Source organism: Nymphaea colorata, chromosome 2 (assembly GCF_008831285.2).
Source record: "Nymphaea colorata isolate Beijing-Zhang1983 chromosome 2, ASM883128v2, whole genome shotgun sequence".
NCBI classification, from domain to species: Eukaryota; Viridiplantae; Streptophyta; class Magnoliopsida; order Nymphaeales; family Nymphaeaceae; genus Nymphaea; species Nymphaea colorata.
The window spans coordinates 1,033,464-1,055,469 of record NC_045139.1 but is presented as its reverse complement, the minus strand read 5'-3'; the positions used below and the strand labels follow the sequence as shown (position 1 = coordinate 1,055,469).

Here is a 22,006-nt window from a genome sequence, read left to right as displayed (position 1 = left end):
TGGATGCAAGGTTTGACCTAAAATCCATGGATTTAAAATTTCTAATAATCTCAAACCACCATGGGTGTCAGATCCAATCATAACAAACGCTCCCATTGGAGAGGTACAAAATAATCGCCTCTGTTAGAATTGTCTGTGGAGCATTTTATTTATATATGTTCAAAGAAATGGACATTAATTTGGGAGATTTCATCCTTTCCACTCTCCACTATAAGAGGGTTTTCGTCAGTCCAAGGTATTCTATTCTGGCCATTTTCACCTCAGTGCATGAAAAGTCCTTCAATCAAGTCGTGCGTATAATGTGCGTCGACATACGATCCAATTATGTTCCACCGGCGCCAATGACCAACAAATCCTTAGCCTATAAAAAGAAAAGCCTCTTAATAAGGGCAAAAATTATAGAGGTGATTTTTAGAGTAATTTGATGAAAACATGTATTAAATTAGTTGTTTTCTTAATAATAAAAAAATGAAGGGTTCTGATAACATCAAAATATTGGCAATAGAAAGATTTATATTTTTTTGTATAAAAAAATTTGAATTAAAGTATCATTATGTTAAGTTAGTGTTTATAAACACATTAGAAGATTTATATTTTGTTCAACATTTTTTAACATGAATTTAAAAAGATATATATATATATATATATATATATATATATAAACTTAACCATGATTTCGACGTACCTATCATTTTTATTTTTATTTGTCAAGTAGACAATATCCCTTTCTCTCTCACCGAACCTTGCCTCCCTCCCTTCCGTCCCACCAACATTCCTACCACCAGAGGTTGCTGCCGGCAGCCTGCCAACGTCAAAACAAATGAGTTGTGTGCGCAACTTACGTCCGCAAGAAAGATTATGGCCTTTCAATCACGTAAATTGTTGCTCTTTCTTATGCGATCGTTTATCTTGGTTCTCCTACAACTAGAGATTCTGGTGAGCATGGGGTTTGTTTTTCTTTGTAGTAGCTTTCTCTATAATAGTTGCTCAGATTGGTCCAACCGGGGCTGCTCTTGTTTAATTTTTCCTTATTCTTTTTGCCTGGGTATGCTTGAGCTTGGACCTGTCTTGGTTTCTTGTTGTTGTTCCTTTAACCGTCTCAAGTATTCCTCCATATATCCAATATGCTGATCAATGCGATGTGCAGGCAAGGTGTTTGTTATTTGGTATGGAAATCTGCCAAGAGTGGTCGTCTCCTCTCCGGACCTTGTTAAGGAAATTTTCTTCAACAAGTCTACTCATTTTCACAGTGGACTAGATTCGCTCGCGGTGAAGTTGCTTGGTGGAGGTCTTATTACCCACAATGGTGAGAAATGGGCCCGTCACAGAGGAATACTGAAACCTGGATTGACTAGAGGAAAACTAAAGGTGATGCTGCAATGGCGCTGCTGTCCCTTTTTCAGATAATACTAATTATTTGATTGAACTGCTTTTTTCCAATTTTGATCTTCAATTGGGTTGCAGGAGACTTTCTCAGCTTTTTCTTCTAGCTGCACTGAAATGATCTCTAGATGGAATAAGCTGGTTGGTCCCTGTGGGCACCGGGAACTAGATGTGTCCATTGAACTACGACAGCTTATCAAAGAGATTCACTCCAAAACTATATATGGTAGTAGCTATGCAGAATTAAAGCGGGTATTCGAACTTCAGGCAGAACAAGCCAAGCTATCAGCGACATCACTTTGGGAAATTTATTTCCCTGCATTTAGGTGAGTGTTTGGGGATTTCAAGTAATTATATGCTGAATTTTACTTTCCCCATCAGTTTTGTATGTTATTTTTTATGTGTTGAATCATTTTGCTCAGTAGTCTACAGTCTAATCTGTGGTCTTTATAGCCTTCAAATCAATAAATGCACCAAGTTTGCCATCTGATCAGAGTAGTCAGGTTCACTAACATGACGATCAGCACACCCATTTGACATGTTCGGGTGCCTGAACTGCGATATTGGGCAAAACCAGTTGGTTGCCTATTGCACTCGACACTCTATAATCCCTCTGATGGGAGAAAATTAACTGTACATGAAAGGCAGCAACTAGCAAACAATATGCCCCAAATACGATCTTCCTGCTACATGGAGATAGAAGGGAAATGAACGTCAGCTTTTTCCAATATGAAACGAAGGATCATAATATAATCAAAATGGAACGTATCTCTGACGGAATTCTGTACTCTGTCAAAATAGAAAAAATTCGGCTCCAGCAAACCTTTTTCCACTAGCAACTAGCAAGTTCTGCTCCCGTTATCCATCGAAAAATTAATCAATATTCATCATGGATCAATCACTGGCTAAAATTTTATGTGCCTTCCCAGCACCATTTAGTACCTTCCCAAAATCAAGTGATTTCCTGCCAACAAGATAAATCCACAAACTAGGAGTCTGCCAAAAATGCTTCTGATCTCTCCAATCTACTTACCCCACCACTCCTTTCAAACTCAGGGCCACATAATGAATCCCATGAAATAAGGTCAAACTTATGAGAAAGTTCATTAACACATATGACATCCAAATAATCATTATTGCTCTGTTAATAATGTTTGTTTGATTCATATAATTATTAAAAGTTCTGGTTCCTCTTTCTTTAAACCCCTCAAGTTCTTTTCCCCATTCTTGTAGTCATGCAACTTTTGATCAAGAAATTATACTTGTTTATGAGAACCAAGTTTTTTTTCAAACATGCAGCTTTGCCACAGAAACTAACATCAGGAAAAAGAACATACACGCAGAAGTGACATCTATGTTGATGAATTTGATAAGTAAAAGATTAGAGGAGATGAAAGTGGGAAATCCTAGTAACGATAATGTTCTGGGTGTAATGTTGCAATCGTATATAAGCAGCACGATCCAAGAGGATGGAGGTTCAAAGGAAGTGGGGATGTCAATAGAGGACATCTTGGAGGAATGCAGGTTACTTAGTATTGCACACGACACAACTTCGGCACTGGCGACATGGGCGATGGTAGCTCTAGCCATGCATCCACTATGGCAAAACCGTGCAAGGGACGAGATACTTCAGTTATGTGGGAAGCAGATTCCCACGTTTGACAACCTAAACCAACTAAAGATTGTAAGTCTCTAACTTCTTCCTTTGGTAAAATTCATCTTGTCCTTCATTTTAGCTTCCTGTAGAGTGTTTAAGATCTGAGCACCTGTTAACATTCAGTTTATGCTTGTAGTGGGAAAACATTAATGTTTTGTTACTCGTTGGCCTTTGAGTACTCCGCACTGTGATGTTCTCCAAATTATTAGCTTTAATGGGGTTGTGGTTGTGCCATTATTATTTAGTTCTTCTTACTAGATTCACAAACATGTACTCCAAGTTGGTAGTTTTAGAACCTCAGCTACATATGTTTTCTTCCTCTCATGTTCTTGAATCATAACATTATATTTCAACATGGAAATCTTTCAGGTTACCATGATTCTTTATGAGGTTCTGCGATTGTATACTGGTCTGCCGCTGTTACTTCGGCGAACGTACCAGAGTGTGACGATCGGGCAGTACACCCTCCCGGCTGGTGTTGAAGTATTGATCCCCATACTCCTTATCCAACATGACAAAGAAATTTGGGGTGACGACGCAGACAAGTTCGATCCGGACCGATTCTCCAAGGGCGTTTCAAATGCCTCGAAGCATAAAATGGGCTTCATTCCATTTGGTTGGGGACCGAGGATCTGCCTCGGACAAGCGGTTGCAATCACTGGAGCAAAATTGGCACTAGCCATGATTCTTCAACATTTCTCCTTTGAGCTCTCACCATCTTATGTCCACGCTCCTTATGTTGCTGTGTCCGTGCAGCCTCAGCATGGTGCTCCTCTTATCTCAAGACAACTATGAGATTATGGTTCCTGAAAGGACAATATGGCTTTGCACCGTTTACCGTGCAGGCACCCAGGGACGGACCATATAGCTATTGTGTTTCACTTGAGTTGCAGCAACATTGAATAATTCTGTGTTCTGCTCATATTTCTTGATTTCAGTAGATTGAATATTTGGCACTAATGAAGGTGTGGAGCAGCTGGTCATTTTCTTCAAGTGTAAACCTTATATGCGTGATCTATAAACATCGTTTGGTAGGAAATAATTCCTGAATCATGTCATTCTCGTGTATATGGTTGGAAAATCAATTGCCGGCAATTCTCATGACTTGAAGGTTCTAAACATTGAGTTATGAGTTAAATATCATCGAATTTTTAGATTAGGTCATGGTTTTAAAGGTAGCATAATCAAAAGTATCATTTACAATCTGTCATTCTTGTCAGCATACTTCACAATCATTCAACGGAGAGAGAGGAGGTTTGGAAGATAATAGAGATAGAAATACTGATTGAAAATGAATCAAACCTTCCCCGAAAGTCACGTAATGGCTAACGGAGAATCAACATGGAAAAGAAGCCACTAAAAATTTGTCATTATGCTTAGGGATGCAAATGGGCGGCACCTGATATGAGAATTTTATCTTTGTTTTGCTGTATTTAGTTGGATGTTAATATAAAGTCCAAATGTACGTATTTAGTGAAATCCGATCCGTATTTGGTGAACTCGATCCGAACTGTTTTTGTCCGTAATTTATACTTTACGTGAAATAAGATTGGAAAAAAGTGCCCGTGAGGACCAATTAACCATTATTAGTCATCCAATATATGTTTATCTAAATTGGCGAGGACATTATTTTTGGATTTTGGTTTTTCTGGCTGTAGCAAATTCAATTGGATCCTATTCCCCATGGATTCAGACTTTTCCTGAACCGATCGATTTGAGTGGCACTAGAATTCCATGTGATGGTTGGTGAATTCATGAGCAACGTAAGAAATTTAGTAAATAGGGTAAGTTCATAGTAGTTCCTTTTCTACAAGCCCAACTCAAGCCAACTTGTTTAAATTGGATTTAAAATTTATTTCTTCCAAGATCAGCACCTCCAACAAGTTGTCTTATCTTCAGCCATATGACAAAACTTGTCTAAGATAAGTATATCTTTTAGCTAGTGCCTATCCTACTTCATCCTAACGCCTGTTTAGATATAGGGGAAGTAAATGAAGCGTGCTAGTCAGCTTGTCAAAATCTCAGCCAAACTTGGCTTATTGAAAACATGAACCGGACATGACTCATTCATATTCATAAAAAAAAAAAAATCTGCTTATTAATGGAAGGGAACCACCCCAGATGGTCGTTAGGAACAATGTTAATACGACATGAAATCAGAGTCTGCCCAATTTATTTTGATTTTTCAATTTAGTAGCAAATAAAACTCATTGAAGATAACAAAAAACTTCAAATATATATAAAAGTTCAAAGGTTGTATCAGTATGTCTTGTTTTAGCAGGCGATCGATATGATACCTTTTGGCCTGTACAGATCGATATCGATAACTGACGGATCTGGAAATGAAAACAAACTCAATCCACTTAATCCAACTCCCAAGCAGCTTCTTTAATGTCATCTTGCGCCACTGTGGCAAAATATGGGCCAAAATGTAGAAAAAAATGAAATGCAAAAAGGCTAGAATAACGTTCAGATCCAGCAAAATTATAGTACTGCATCTGACTGGAAGTATTTTCTGTACAGCTTGGTTTGCAGTACCCAAAAGTCCACTTGAGAAATCCAAAATATTTGTTAGATTATATTATAGAATAATAGAATTTCCTTGTAAGGTTCAATGAGTTACAATTATTGATCGTATTAACTTTTGACACTGGTCAGTTCACCTCCCAGTTGGAGTGCAAGTATAACAGTCCACCATGACTGCAAAATTTTGAAGAGTTCGACCCGAAGCAGTTCTCCGGCACAGTTTCAAATTCTTAAAAGCATCAAATGCCCTGTTACCACTCGAATGGGGACCAAGGATCGGCATTACGGAAACATTGGACATGGTCGAAGCACAGCTAGCACTGTCTTCGATTCTGCAACATTTCTGCTCTGAGATCTCACCTTCAACAGTTCATCCTGCCCAGAGAGTTCCGACCACAAACAATGCATTTCATATGTGGCCCACAATTATAAATTGTCATAAAATGAACACAAGCTTGGTGATGTATACAGTGTGAATGATATTTTCCATGTGTGTGATTATTGCTTTTCTCAAAGATATTTCTCCGCAGCAAAATTGGCATGCAAGGTGGTCACAATTTTATGGGCCTGGCCCCATCAGCAATGCAGCAGTGGCTAAGGGGGGAAGCAAGACATAAAGCTTAGCTATATCCAAAGAATGCCAACGCTTTTTTTGCATTTGTCTTTCCCCAGTTTTGTAGTAATTAACAAGTCAAGGTCCAGGCAATGGCACTTAACAGTCTAACTTAACCTTGCTGAATCAACAGAGAGCCTCCGAGTGGCTTTGCCCCCACTGAAGAACTCCAGAACATTATGATGGACCTCATTAGTTGGATCAATCTAGTAAAAAAAAGAAAATAAAAGCATGGAAAATTGAAATTGTAGAGGTCGTGAAGCTCTGGAAACCTTGTAAAAGAATTGCTTTACTGATGACTGATTGTAAACCAATTTAACTATGTTAAAAAAATGAACTGCAGCCAAGAAATGAAAAGGAAAAGACAAACAAGCTTCTAAGAAGCAGCAAACCAGAATTATCTCCAGGTCTTTAAAATCATCTCTGGATCTTCCCAATGGAGTGCAAGTAAATTGAGACTGACACAACCCTGCGTGCAACATAGGAGTTAGATAATAATCGAGTTTCCTGGCTGAAATAAAAAGTAAAAAGAGATAAGGAAATCAGATTTAAGGGCAGATACTTACGTTGACCCAAGGAAAAAAGCAAGAGACAGATGATAACCAAATAGAAATACAGATACAACTGCAGTGAAAAGCATTGCAACTGAAGTGGAATATACCTGCACAATTAAGAAAAATCACTTGGTATGGCAAACATGCAGGAGCAAAGACCAGCTGATGAAACAAATATACCCACATGAACAGAAAAACCCAAGAAGGCTTGATCATTAATGCCAACTATGTTGTTTGCGAACATTAGTTAATTATGCTCTCTGACACTATTGACATGTTGACATGATATGATAAAGGTTGAAATATGCAGGGCGTCATTTTGCAATAAAAATTTCCAGATAATGACATAATGTAACACTAACCACTACATTGTCAAAGAATTTCGTTAGGGACTGAAGAACAACTCATTCTTCTATAACCTAGAACATGCATTTCCAATTGAGTATTGCGTGAGGAAAAATCATATGGCACTTACTTGCTTTGTGCCAAAGCATGTTGATAAACATGAAAGTACATATTTTTGGCTACCAATAGGAAGAAAGGGATTTAGGGACTCAGAGAAACAATTTAAGTGTGCCAATCCAGATTAATATAAAAATTAGTATTTACCTTGACAATATTATCAGCATATTTCATTACCATGGAGACAGCAATTCCACTGTATGGATAACCATTTTGTGATCAGGTCAAATAATAGTGAAATTTTGTTTTGTCATATTGACATCAAAGAAGTACCTGAGTGCATGATTAAGAATCATGCAACTTGTAATAAGCGAATAACCATGGAAGAAGCCCCTGAAATTAAATGATTGTTTTGTTTGTCATTATGCTAGTACAGTAGCAAATGTAAATGGAAATAACAGCTAATAAAGACAAATGCAGAAGAGGTCTAGATATATCTGAACTTACTTGTTCAGGACTGCATCAAAATCCTGAATAAATATTGCTGCAACATTGAATACCATGCCAAAAACATATAACCAGAAGTTCTGCACATTTATATTTCTTGAAGGACGCTTCTTAATGATGGCCTGTAAAAATCATTGATACCTAAATCAATGACAAAGCTTGTAACTGGCAGCATCAATGACTACAGTAACAGAAATAAAAAGTTAATTTGCATAGAATCAAGTAGATCACAAGCAGAAACGTAGGGCCACAAGCAAAATTATGGCCTAAAACATTGCAGAAGTTGCAGATTCCTGGCTCTGCTGCAGAATAAGATAGTTTATTTCATGCATTAAAGATGTTTTAGGCCTTAATGAACTTGTATGGTGCTAATGAAATGTTCACAGTATAAATCAAGAATAATATTCAATATCAGCATTGTCATAAACATCATGCTTCACATATACTAAATAAAAAGGACAACTATTACTAGTAGTGGAACATGATATCAGAAATGCCAGAACAAAATAAACCTAGAAGAAATTAAATTAAACTGACGTGTAAATCAAAAATTAACAAATCTTGTGGATTCGTGCTGATCACCATACCTCTGTGTAAACACCAGCAAAGCCACTCAGTAGTGCCATAACCTGTATCAAAATCCACATATATAATGCTTAACCAAATTTGACGCAAAAAATATTTTCGCATTTCAACAATTAACTAAAAGTCTAAAACATACAATAGCCGTAATCCATCCTTGAAAGGGAGTCTGAAGAACGTGATCTGATCTGCATAAGCAACATCTCAAGATGAGAAGCTCCTGATGAAGAAATTTGCTATTATTCTACTGGTTCAGGCATCAATTACTTTCATATCGGTAGAAACTTCTTAATCTGCTACTTCCAATATTAATTACTTTTCCGATATAATTAACTATATGAATGGATATATGAAAGCAATAAGCAAACAACACACGTACACATCATACACAAATACACCCCACACCCATGTCCATGCATGCACCAAAATAAGAAAGGAAAAGAGATGAAAAAGGAAAATCAGGAAAAATTCAGTCTGCCAATTCAATCATGCCTACAGAGTACAGACAATTAAAGTCATGTAGAAAAGACAAGCCTTACGAGGAATTGAGTTGTGCAGTTGTGACTCCGACACATAGAAGAACAAAAGCAGCCCACTGAATCTCACTTAATCTGGAAGGAAATGGTTGAACAGTCAAACACTAGGAAAACTGATAATTATAAAACATGAGCATTCATAACCATATAAATTGATGCCCTTACATGTCAAATTAATATACTTTTGCCTATTGTGCAAAGTGCAAAATATTTAAGAGATGTCTCAGTCTTTACATACAGGACACGTAAGACATTTCTCTTTTTCTTGTGCTATCTTCTGAATACCCATAGAACGAGATTTGGTTATTTTTTCATTGTCCATTTAAATTTTTTAATAAAATTATCCATTTAATTGCTTTTAATTTTTGTCCATAAAAGTGAAGCTTTTCCTTTTACAGCCAAGCTTCCAGTTATACAGCATGGCAACAGGACCTGTATACTCTGCTGTTGGTCACATATGACAAACCAGATTGCCTTGAGGCAACACTAATTGGCTTATTCTTCCATAAGGAGAGAGAGCCTATATGAAAGTCCAGTACTGACATTTGCTATTGGAGATACTTCTAGTAACTACAATCATGATGGGGAACACTGGGTGCTAGAGGACCTTAGATTTCAAATTAGATTTGAATCACTTACAAAATGTTAGATGTAGAGAGATCTTCTAGCAACCATGACGTGTTATAGGCTTATAGCATAGACATATATAATATATGCATCATGGTAACAGACATCAACAACTTTGCCAGGAAAAGAATGTCTTACTTCTTCTTAAGAATGATTCGGTACAGCACACCAGTACTAATAATGTTCAAATTTTTCAATATCTGGTAACTTGGTGCATCCACGTAAACAAAGATGTAATACTGCCAAAAAGAATTGATTAGAAAACAGAACTGGTGCAACTAATCATAAATTAAACTTGTATATGTCCTAAAACAATAGGGTCCCATAAGACTCAAGAATAAAACATCTACAGAGAGAGTCAAATTTATTAATGCAAGAACTTTATGAAATGACAAAAAGGAGAACATGCTCTAAATTTTTTAAAAAGCTAGTTTAAAACTTTAAGCAACAAATTGGGGGAAAAGGATCTAGAAGAGTGTTATCTAAATTCAGGAAATTGAGCAACTTGCTCATCTAAGCGTACGTAAGACAGATCCAGGTAATTTTTATTAATGAGAAACATTTTGTTTGACTAGAAATAAACAGATACGTGCAAAAATATTGAATTGCTCAATTTGAAGATGGTGGCATACAACTAACTCACCTGCAACAAGTTCTTGATTAGATAAAGTGCTGCAGGAATTGGGTATACTTTAACCTCATCTATGGTAGTACCTAACCTGAGCAAGAGCAACAAACCAAAAATACAACAATAACAATTAAAAAGGGAAAAGAAATGTGTGGATCAAGTACGTGAATGCAACAGTAGTACAGCAAATTATACACCTAGGAATAGATGATCACACATTAAGCTACAAAACATGGAATGAAGGTACATTTCACAACAGGTGGATTCCATTTGCAATTATGCACACACAGGCCCTCACTTCCGTCTTCATTTGCCACCTTTCCTCAGTTTCATTTCCTCCACCCTCTATCTTCTCTCAATTTCATTTATCCGCCTTGTCAACCCATCCATTGCAACATCCAATTGCAGAGTTCAAGCTTTGCTATTTACAATTAAATAGTCTCAAATGAATGCATACGAAAGCCACTAAATATTAATTCCAATTTGTATCTCATGCCTCTGATGTACCAATTCCCTTTGGTAACCCCAATTTGCTTCCAGGTTGAAGGATGGCTCAACAGCATTTTTTTGTCTTCTGTTTCTAAGACAAGGAACTCTAGGTGAAAGCACCAATGCCTCTTAGCTTGGCTCCTCTGTTGAGTCTTTTCACCAACATGCAAACACAGATGAGAAAGAATAAGCTCAACAAATATGAAAATTTATGGTAAAAACTTGCCTGTTGTCTTCAGTAACACCATCACTATTCCATATTTTTGCAAGAGCAAGGAGTGATAAAGCACACTTCAAGGCCTCCACCTGAGGGAATAGAAAACCAGATGTCACCTAAAAGTACTAAGATAAGAAAAGCTACATGGCAACAAGAAGGATGATCAAATGCTTTATCCTATTACAAGTTTAAATTTCTTCTACAGAATGCACTTTTCACATGTATGACATATGTGTGATGCATGAAGTAAGCCAAGGCACATAATTTCTCCATTACATAGAAGTCACATCAGAAATTTGCCAAAATTTCTGGTCCACCCATACCTGCAGAAGCATCCATGTAGGAAGCAAGTCTGTGTAATTAGCAAATCAGATTCAAGGAGAAATATTTAGTGTTTTATACCAACTACCCACCAAAAAATTGGCTGTTGTCACACTGTAGTCATACTTTCCAGATTTTCTTGACCATGCGATTAGTATAGACTGTGAGCTAGTAAGAAATGTTAAGGCAATGGTCACAAGTGATCTGCAGAAACAGAAAAGTGGAAAGAAACCAATAAGAAAACCAACAATTCAGTTTCATATCCTGCATAAAACTACAATTTCACTGTTGGGCTTCTCACTTGCGTTTCCATTTGGAGCTGTCAACAAAGACACCCCCACCCTTTTCCATCTTCTTCAACAGGGCCTGCAAAAGTAAGAGACACAAAGAACCTTCTCCAAATCAAAATTAGATGAAAAGATCAAATGATTCCATGTTGATCTTTTACTTAATCTACACAACCTGCGATTTCCTCAAAATGAACCTGCAAAAGTTCCATCTTTCCTTTTCCCCAAAAAGAAATCATAACATACAACACGCTTTGAGATTTGACCTTAAAGAATTAAAAAAGACGTTTAAATGAAAAGTACCTAAGAGCAACATAATATGACAACTCGTGTAAGGTCATCAAATCTAATGCACCAAAGAGGTTCAACTTCACAAGAAAAAAGAAGAAAGATAAAATGAACAAGCATACACTGATTAGACATGCAATTAATATAGCAAAAGCTTAAAAGTAAACCAATATACAGACGAAAGCTCCCATGATTGAGCTCACTGTATCTGCTGTTGGCTCCACATTTCCTTTAGATAAAATACAATGGATTAGAGGTGTCTCTTTGTTCAATACTTCACAATTATCATCTTCATTCCTCTTTATTTTGGAAGTTAGTTTCTCATGAGGATTAAAGAATCGCAACCTCAATAAATCATTACTATGTATTTACCTCCATCTAGGTATAGAAAGTTATACATTTGAAAAAAAACGCGCCATCTTTGCTAATCCTTCACGATTAAAACCTCAAGGATGTCGAACCGTGTTGCTGCCACATGGGACAAGGGAGCAAGAGAAGAAGAGGAACCCGCATTCACAAGCTCCATCTTGCGGTTCGCCTTAGTGCTACATTGCACCGACAGACAAATTTATAGGCAGCACTAAGCTTACACGCACCTTGCACCGACAGACAAATTTATGCGCTAAAATTTTCTCTGTACCCACTTTCTTGTTCTATGCAAATTCAATGGGCTTCACCTCCATTAAGATCAAGACAGACAGATGCATAAACACAACATTTGATACTGAGCACCCTTTCGTTTAAACTTCCCTGCGCTTTCATTTCCTCATTAAAGGGATCAAGATCACGTTGGCCACAAAAGGGGAAAAACATTAACCAAATTCGGAAAGAAATTGAGAAGAAAAAGACCGCCTCCCATACGTCATTGCGTACCCAAATGTGAACAAACTAAAGGACAACCATCGGCCTAGAAGGGTTAAAAGCGCAACGAAAGCTGGTCTAATAATCAGAATGAAAGCCCAATCTGTTCAACCTTGACCCAGAAACTAAAGGCTAGAAATCGTGAAAAGATCTGCAAGGAAAGTGTTCACTCGAATCGGGGGCCTCGGAACCAAATACAGCGCGACGGAATTCCCAACACGCCGCGGCAGCAGCAAACCCCCACAAGAATCACATAAAACAAGAGAACGAAGAAGAAGATGCGCATACCAGGGGAAAGAAGGAGCACCTCTACTAGGAGAAAGAAGAAGCACCTCTCTCTCTCTCTCTCTTCCCAGAGATGAACGTACTGTGGCAGTGGGACGTTTGGATCAGCTGACTGAAGGAGGAAAAAGGAATTTCCGTTGAAGGACAAACTTTAGCCACAGAATCAAATATGGCCTCTCAATTACAGTTTTCTCAGATACGTGCTTCAGATTCACTAAGAACGTTCAAATAAGAGTCTAGTATTTTCCTAAGTGAAGGCCCAACTTTACCATCGCCTTAAGTGAAAATGTAAATTGCAGCAAAATAAAAGATAATTTATTTTTCGAATTCAAAATAAATAAATTTAAATAACACAGAATTATAAACTTTCACCTGTTTCAACATGTCGCCATTTAACTTCAGTTTCTTTTTCAAAACTGACTGTGAGCAAAAATTAAGCCGTTTATTGAGAAAAATTAGAAATGTAAAGTCCGTATCTGATATTATCGGTGAAAGATAAGGCCATAAACAAAAATATTCTAGAATAAGCGAGATTAATTTTTGTGTCCAGATCTCACTGACTGTAGCCAGTGAGACCCGACAAGGTTGGACATGGATCCGAACTCCAAATCAGATCCACCTGTGCATATCTGGATCTGGATCGAATCTGGATTTATTTAATCTTCAACACGTAGATCTCAAAGAATAACAACCATGATAGGAAATAGAGTAAGATTATGAGTATGCATTTGAGTCAGATTAAGGCTCATCTATTTGGACCATATTTTAATCCAGATCTCAATCAGAAGCAGATCGCTCTCTCATCTCAACGCGATCCTTACATGAAAGTGGCATACATTTTAACCAGTTTTATAATTATTCAATCTCAGAAAGATATATCACAGATGCATGGATTCAACTTTTCCTCATTGGATCTTGTTGATTTATATCCAGATTCAGATGCGGTGTTAATATTTTGAATTTGTATGGATCAGAATAGTATCATTCTTTCCCGTCATCAACGGAGCTTCCAACTATCTTGCAAAACCATGGTTCTTAGATCAACAAGATCAGATCTAAGGCAAATCTGGCCCTTGGATCTAAGGTTCATTTGAACAAACACTAAGATGTGTATAATGTTGACTAATCAAGTATTATCAGACACATTGACTAATGCTTGGTAATTTGCCAACAAAAGTTTATACATGGCATTGATTCATCAGTGTTTTCCCAACAAAAAAAAAAAGAAAAAAAAAATCAATGGCATTATAAGATGTGTGGATAAATTTTATAAATCAAAAATCTAAAAATTCATTTATTTTATATAAAAATTTAAATATATATATATATATATATATATTTCTCCTGCCTAAAATTTTGAAACTATAATCCCCATCTCCCCGAAAAAGTGAAAAATTCATGTCTCCATCCCTGCACCCAATCTCTTGTCCTCTTGAGATACATGGTCTACTTTTTTTATTGTCTTAAGATGTCGCCCTCGATGTGCTTCAATTTATCTGTAAATGACGCTCATTTTGCAGCACAAAGGAACTAATGCTTTGATAATTAAAAACAAAAACTGACCGTCTACCAGTCTTCGCCCAATCATATGGTGCTCTAGATTTTTTCACATTTTTTCGAGAATTTCTAACACTATTTTAGCGTCAATAAAAGTGCCTATCAATGGAGGGGTACATTTCACCGTTAAAATTATTAGTGAAACTACCATTACTGACGTTTTCCCCTACATCACAAGCAGCGTCAATAAAACTGTACCGAGTTTTTTTTTTCGTTTTTAATAATGCTTTTTTAGCGCCAGTGAATATTGAAATTTTTTTAGTGGACTTGGAGCACGCTCTGCGTGCTCTTTCATTGTTTATATGCTTCACCATTGGTTGATTTAGTTCAATTCATAAGTGTTTTTTGACATGCGAATTCAATTTGAAGTTATTTTTTTCTCTTTTATATGCTGATAATGAGCGATGATACTGTCACTATAGTCAAATATCTGGAGTTAAATTTTAATAAGTTCTTTTGACATATGAGTGGGAAAGACATGCCTAAGTTTCTGCAATGATTAAATTATTCAAGCAGGTAATATTTATGCATGGATGGTATACTGTATACATGTATTTCTATCATTTGAGGGATGAAAAAAGTGTAAACATTCTTTTAGCGTCAATTTCCTTATAAATTTCCAGCCTTTAAACATGGATTTAAGTACCATTTAGTGCATCATTTTTTAGCTTTTCATTAGTTGTACTGAATGCAATTAGAACCCATTTCTAAAATTATTAAATTATGATCAATCGAGATCCAAGGATGTTAATGGATGTTGCTTTAGTTGGACTTTGAATTTGGTCAAATATAAAAATATAAAATAATGTCCATCTTTTTACATGCCTGTAGTATAGATGGTTAACCCATTGGTAAGAAATATCTATATTATATTTGCATTCTAATACTAATCGAATGTGCATTTGCAAATATATATATATATATATATATATATATATAAGTTTTTGATGAGTTTTTGGTGCATTGGAATTTTCCACCCTATCATTGACACTAGAAAAATAAAGAGATGGGAAAAAAAGGAGAGTGAGCATGTCTAATGTCAAAACGGCTTCGTTTGATGGTAGATAAAAATTCGGAACGGTAAATTTACCATAGAAAAAAATACATGGTAAAAGGTCGGATATCAGAGGGTCTTATTTTTTTGCAGGTTAAATTACCATGATCTATTTATTTCAACAGGGTAATTTTTCTTGTGTTTGATTTGAAAGTGAAAAGATGTACAAAAACGGTAGATTTTCTCCGATGCACAGTAAAATCTCTCTGTTTGAATCAAACGGGACCTAAGAAGTTGGTCGTTTTAAAGTTCCAGTTAATCATGGAAGTTTGATGCAATATATCAGGCCGACAGGATTAAGCACATGTATACTTCCCGATACAATTGATCAAGTGATAAACTATGAGAGCTAAAATCTAGACAGAGAAATTAATAAATCATATATTAAAAGCTGAAATCTTCTAACCATATAAAGCTTAGTTTAAACGAAAATCTCATATTAAGAGCTAAAATCCAACTACCATTCAAAGTTTCGTCTGATTATTACCATATGATACAATGCATTTAATAATTTACCCAATCTTGGACGAATGTAATACATATATATATATATATATATATATATATATATATATATATATATATATATATATATATATATATATATATATATATATATATATATAAAAGGTGGTTTGGCATCAAAGCAGCACACAGATTTGCCTTTTCACAGTCAAGGCTTCTTAGTCAACGTTCAATAGAAAATGATAACTTTCACGGGCAGGTCATATTTTAACACAAATTCACATGAACACAGTTAGTTTTCAATTATTTATACACAGTGTCATGCATTTCCCAAGGAGGTTATGTCTTTGACTTAAAAGAGGCAGAGGTGATCCGTGTGGCATGAATCACTGAAGACGTCGACTTCATTCATTTTTAATTAATCCATAAGTAATGAGGAGGTTAATAATTTTATCTTCTAAGTCACCTATGTTAGAGAAAAATAATTTTCTTATTTTTATTTTTTAAAAAAGGAGGTTAATTTCTCTATTTCTTCCCCAAAACATGTTGATTGTTACGTCATTTCACTTGCGACGATAAAATTTTCAGATGACCGCTTTATCTCTTTTTCCATGTATCACATGTTATGGAGAATAAGAAAAAGTGCGCTCATGTTTAAAGTCTTTTCATGCTCAAGAGGTTTTCATTTTTTCTAATTTTTGTTACATTAACTTTAAACATAAAAAAAGATTACCTACTATCACATACCTTTAACATCAGGTCAAAAAGCAAAGAACAACGATCTATATATAAAAAGACTTGGGAACGTGCTGCCCTTTTATAAAACTAAGCACAAAGTTTGGTCGATAAGGTAAAACTATTGCCAAGTCAATTGAAAAATTTGTCATCAAGGTCTTATCTTTTATATAATTCTTAAAAAGGTCCCATAATTCTATTGTATTGATGCATACATCATTTAGTGCCATGGCAATTTGTGTCCTATCCATGCCCATAAGGAAGACAGGTGTGAAAGCCCAACCACAAAGCTTTGAAGGGCATAAAACAGTGGCGTAGCCACATTGTAACTGGTGTGGTCAATTGTTTATACCAATCTCTTAAAAGTTTTTTATTATTAAATAAGAATCTTAAATATATATATATATATATATATATATATATATATATATATATATATATATATACCCTTTAAGATTTGAGTAGTTTTAAACAAGTACTCTTTCAACGAATTTTTTTGGCTCCGCTACTGCCCTAATAGTGCCAAGCTGATTATGTACATGATTTTGTTTATGCATAGGTGTGTGTAATGACTAAATTACTCCTATTAAAGTGAAAAAAAAACTTTTAAATGGGTTAAAATGAGAATTATGAAAATATTAAAAGATTAAAATGTACATAAAACTTTAAAAAAAATGCTACTCAATCTCTTAATACTGGAAGTTTCGATGGCTGCCCTAAAAAGTGCCCTATAACAGGAAAAACATAAAATAAAGTTTGCATTTGACATTACGTTCAAAGGGTGAACACCAAATAAAATTACCCCTCAAAAATTTGACGGCTAGAAGCCAAGAGGATGTATTTTATTTTGGTGCAGGGTGTTGGTAGCTATAATTATCACTTGGTGCCCAAGAAACATGCACCAAAATGGACGCATATAAATGCCAACCATGTGGGCGTCCTCTTCTCACCAGCAGTGAAGAAAAGAAACTTACCATGGTGGCAGCCATTTTCTTCTTCGTTGCTGTAGCAGCTCTGCTCTGCTGCCTCTCATGGCTGCTGCTCAAAGCAGCACGGTCACTGTGGTGGGAGCCGAGGCAGCATACAGAGGCCTTCAAGAGGCAAGGGATCGATGGCTATCCTTACAAGCTCATCGTTGGCGACATCAGGGAAGCAGTCACCATGCAAGAGCAAGCCAGGCGCAAGCCCGTGGAGTCTTTCTCTCATGATATCCTCAATCGTGTCGTGCCTTTCTTTCACGAAGCCGTTCGTAAGTATGGTATGTCGGCAAAATCATGCATTTGTTTCTGTAACCAGAAAGTGTTTTTCAGTGTTCTTGAACTTAGGGAGATACCTCAAAAAAGCAAAAGCCGTTCATCATTTTCTCGAAATATAAAGCTGTTCTGTTTCGAAAGTTAGGTGGGAAGCGATTTCATTTTCTCAATGTAGAGCTGTTCTGTTTTGAAACTTAGGTATTTTGAAACTTAGGTGTTTTGAAACTTAGGTGGGAAGCGATTTTATTTTGAAACTTAGGTGGGAAGCGAGTTAATTTTCTCGAAATTTAGAGCTGTTTCGGTGGAAAGTGATTTCTCAAGTAGAGTAAAGCTTTTTGTTTCTATTTTTGCATGTGACTCCTCTCTTTCAGGGCGGAGACCAGCTTTGGGTTATGCAAGGATGGGGTCCAAGGGATTCGAAGCTCGGACCTCCTGCCAAGCAGCCATGGCCTTAGCCTAATGCTTTTTGTTATTCTAACTGCACAATTTTTGGTGTCCTTGTTTGATATATTTTAACTAGTGGCAGAGTTGCACTGCCCACATGGGCCGGCAGGTTTTAAATGAGGAATGGACCTGAGTTCTGGGTCCAGTCATTGGAGCTGCCCCCACTGGAGCCAGGTTTGCTTGTTTTAATAAACTTCAGCTTTAACAGCATTTATTTAATATAGAAGTAAGGTTTTAGAAGTCAAAGTTTCCAAACTATCAATTTTGAATTTCAAAGAACATCTTGAGTCACCTGCCCACACAAGCCCCAGAAAATTACGTTGTGATGAAGCTGAACCTGTGTCCGACCACATGCACTAACCTGGGTTGGTGACTCAGGCGCCGCTTGGCCAACGATCCTGCCTCCTTCACTGCTCAGATATGAAGATCACATCTATGTGGTTGATTTTGGTGAAAAAGAACTGATAAGTATAGACATTCAAACTTCAAATGAAGTGTCTCGCATGCCCTTGAGCATTATCAAGAAGGCGCAAACAGCTATCTGTCTATGATGTCATCGTACAAATCTACTGTCCCTTTTCATAGTTGCCAAGAAATTCTCTTCTCTTTCAGAAAATTTGCTTCTCTAATTTCCTTTTGCTTCTTGCTTCACACTGCATTGAATAAAATCATCTGATTACTTGCTGTTTTCCAAGATATATTGCTTCTCTACTTTAATTTTGCTTCTTGCTTCACAGTACATCCCTGAATGATATCATCTATATGATACTTTCCAAGTTGTTTGCGTCGCTTCTTTCATTTCATGCATCACTTTTGGCATCATTTTTGTTTTTTGGCAACCATGACTATAAAAGCTTTAGATAGTTTTACCACCATAATGGTTTTTGATGGTGAAGAGTGTCTGGAAAAAAAAATGCAGGTAAAATATCTTTCCACTGGTTTGGGAGAACTCCCCAGATCATCCTCATGGACCCAGAAATGGTCAAAGAAGTTCTCCTGAACAAATTTGGTCACTTTCACAAGCCGCCTCAACCAGCTGCATTGAAAATCCTAATGACCGGCCTCTTCGGCTTGGACGGCGAAGAATGGGTGCAAAGAAGAAGGCTTGTTCACTCCGCTTTCCGTATGGAGAAGTTGAAGGTTTGTGTTATTAACATTCTAGACAGCCGAGTAGCTGCTTCCTGCATAATGCCATAGCCCCCAAGATTGAAAGTGGTAGCCTTGAGCTTTAACACTGCTAGGCAGCAACTAGGAATAGTCTTCCTGCCTATAAGTGTATTTCCTTGTCTGCAAACATATATAGAAAAAAAAATGTTGCAGAGTTTGTTTCTTTTCTATGGCTGCCTACTATCTAAATTTGGTTTTTATTTATACAGGGAATGCTGCCATCATTCTGTTTTAGCTGTGAAGAGTTGATCCAGAGATGGGAAAAATCAATTGGGCCTCAAGGATCTTGTAAGCTGGACGTATCTGAGGAGTTTCAGAAACTTACTGCAGATGTTATTTCTAGAACAGCCTTTGGAAGTAGCTATGAAGAAGGGAAGTACATGTTTCAGCTGCAGAATGAAGCAGATGACCTGTTCTTGCAAAGCTTTCGAACACTTTTCATCCCAGGATTCAGGTCAAAGCCGATCTTTTGCCCTCATAAATTTAAACAAACATCAGAAACACAGAAAGATCAAAGCAGAAAACTGAATGTATGCTTCAAGCATTACTTTCACGTCCAGAAATGGCATTCACAACATTGCATAGTAATATAGTAACCATACTTTGCATCATTGCTACTAGGAAAATAGCCTAAATTAAGTTAATATGCTACTGTGACACAGGTTCTTGCCTACAAAGAAGAATTTCCGAAGAAGGGAGCTGAACAAAAGATTATTTCCACACTTAATAGCATAATTGACAAAAGAGAGAAAGAGATGAAGTTAGGAATTGCTAAAAATGATGATCTGTTGGGCTTACTATTAGAATCAAATAAAAACCATAACCAGCACGGTGGTAAGGGAATGACAAGAGAAGAAGTCATAGAAGAATGCAGACTTTTTTATTTCGCAGGTCAGGAGACAACATCAGTACTGCTAACATGGACGATGGTTCTACTTTCTATGCATCCTTCGTGGCAGGCTCGTGCAAGGGATGAGGTTCTTCAAGTATGCGGCAAAAGCACTCCTTCTTTCGATGCCTTAATCCACCTAAAGACTGTAAGTTCTTTTTTCCACGTGAGTGTAAACAAGCAACTAAACTTTAGGACAGGCTTCTGCCTGATGAACTAAATTGGTCATGACTAGTATTAGATAACAAATGAGGTCTGCTGTCTATCCAAGGTTTAGTTTTGTTTAGTTCCAAATTTTTGCCACTTCTTACTGTAACATTGTCAAGCTACATCACAGGTGACTATGATTCTGGATGAAGCTCTAAGGCTATACCCTCCTGCGGCCTTCATACTCAGGTATACATACAAGACGACCCAAGTAGGAGGTCTCATCCTCCCGCCAGGAGTGCGCTTGGTGTTACCAATAATCCAGATTCATCATGATCAGCAGTTTTGGGGTGATGATGCAGCTGAATTCAAACCAGAGAGGTTCTCATCAGGAGTTTCAAATGCATCAACGCATCAGCTAGCCTTCGTTCCATTCAGTTCAGGTCCCCGAGTCTGCGTTGGTCAGTCATTTGCACTAATTGAGGCTAGGATGGCACTAGCCATGATTCTGCAGCATTTCTCCTTTGAGCTCTCACCAGACTATATTCACGCTCCACATATTGTCGTAACTCTGCAACCCCAATATGGAGCTCCAATCGTCTTCCACCGTGTTTGAGAAAGATTCCAGTCTCCTGCATCTGCTTGGTTGATATAGTATACTGAAGATGGCCCATGTGTATCTGTATGCATGCACGTTCTCTCTCTCTCTCTCTCTCTCTCTCTCTCTCTCTCTCTCTCTCTCTCTCTCTTCTCTAAGCATCCTAGTTTGTGGTCTAAGGGAACAAAAGCATTTCTATGTTTTCATTGTAGAAACTGTCAAGTTTTGTGTGGTCATTTGCTTGTGAGTTATAACCAAAAACCACGTTAGGTGTTAAAATCTTCGTGGAATCTATGCATGAATTAAGCAGCATGATCAGAGTCAATAAGCCTGTTTGTTTTTAAAGTGAAGAAAAGCAAGAAGGAAGACATAATTAAAACTCGGAAAGCAATTTATATTGAAGATCAAGCCATTACAGAGACCTCTGATAAGTAAATTCAGAAAATGCCCAACAGCAAGCAAAGAACTTCAGTTGCAAGTCCCACGAAATGGAATCAGATAGCACATAGCAGTTGGAAGCTCAATCATTCAGTATTAACCAAGATGCACGGCACATCAACAAAATGTAGTCGTACCGGGAGAACGATCTGGTCAATGCAACCTGTCAGCAGTACCTGCCTCATTTCATCAATTAAATTACTGTGGGCTGTTGTTGCAACTTCTTCAAAGAAAATAAGAAAGGAACATAGAAATTTGAAAAAGAAAAACAGGAGAAAATTTGGCATCAGTTATCTGCAAAACATTCTTAAAAGGGAGACAAAGGGAGACAACCTTTGCTAAAAGAAATAAAATTAAATAAGACTATGAAAGCTCTAAACACAGAGGAAGGAAAAGGGTTGCAGCAACTTGCTCCAATGAATGAATATTTCTCATGTGGTTCTTGTGGTAAACCCAAAAAACAGTACAAATTCAAACATGAAATGTAAAATATAAA

The 22,006-nt window shown here is 36.8% G+C and overlaps 2 protein-coding genes and 1 pseudogene across 5 annotated transcripts; 2 read left to right on the top strand and 1 right to left on the bottom strand.

The window, feature by feature from the left end:
* The first annotated feature begins 942 nt into the window (after positions 1-942).
* LOC116249015 (cytochrome P450 72A397-like) lies at positions 943-4,000 on the top strand. The gene is made up of 5 exons (XM_031622106.2): positions 943-1,045; positions 1,148-1,368; positions 1,465-1,709; positions 2,683-3,067; positions 3,410-4,000. Exons 1-5 carry the CDS (start codon positions 943-945, stop codon positions 3,833-3,835), a joined length of 1,380 nt encoding a protein of 459 aa, XP_031477966.1. The 3' UTR covers positions 3,836-4,000.
* Positions 4,001-5,590: 1,590 nt separating this feature from the next.
* On the bottom strand, positions 5,591-17,680 carry LOC116247662 (CMP-sialic acid transporter 2-like). Of its 4 annotated transcripts, none has more exons than XM_050076297.1 (15): positions 17,549-17,680; positions 11,344-11,408; positions 11,135-11,246; positions 10,731-10,810; positions 10,031-10,106; positions 9,526-9,626; positions 8,764-8,835; positions 8,364-8,412; positions 8,230-8,271; positions 7,643-7,764; positions 7,469-7,528; positions 7,343-7,391; positions 6,746-6,840; positions 6,572-6,648; positions 5,591-6,385 (listed from the first exon to the last, which is right to left on the bottom strand). In XM_050076297.1, the coding sequence occupies exons 1-14, from the start codon at positions 17,561-17,563 to the stop codon at positions 6,597-6,599; spliced, it is 990 nt and encodes a 329-aa protein (XP_049932254.1). In that variant the 5' UTR covers positions 17,564-17,680; the 3' UTR covers positions 5,591-6,385; positions 6,572-6,596. The 4 variants fall into 4 exon arrangements, with proteins under 4 accessions (XP_049932254.1, XP_049932255.1, XP_049932253.1 ...); XM_050076298.1 differs by having other exon boundaries at positions 5,591-5,941; XM_050076296.1 differs by having other exon boundaries at positions 5,591-6,648.
* Positions 17,549-21,353, top strand: LOC116247661 (cytochrome P450 72A397-like; annotated as a pseudogene).
* The last annotated feature ends 653 nt before the right edge of the window (positions 21,354-22,006 follow it).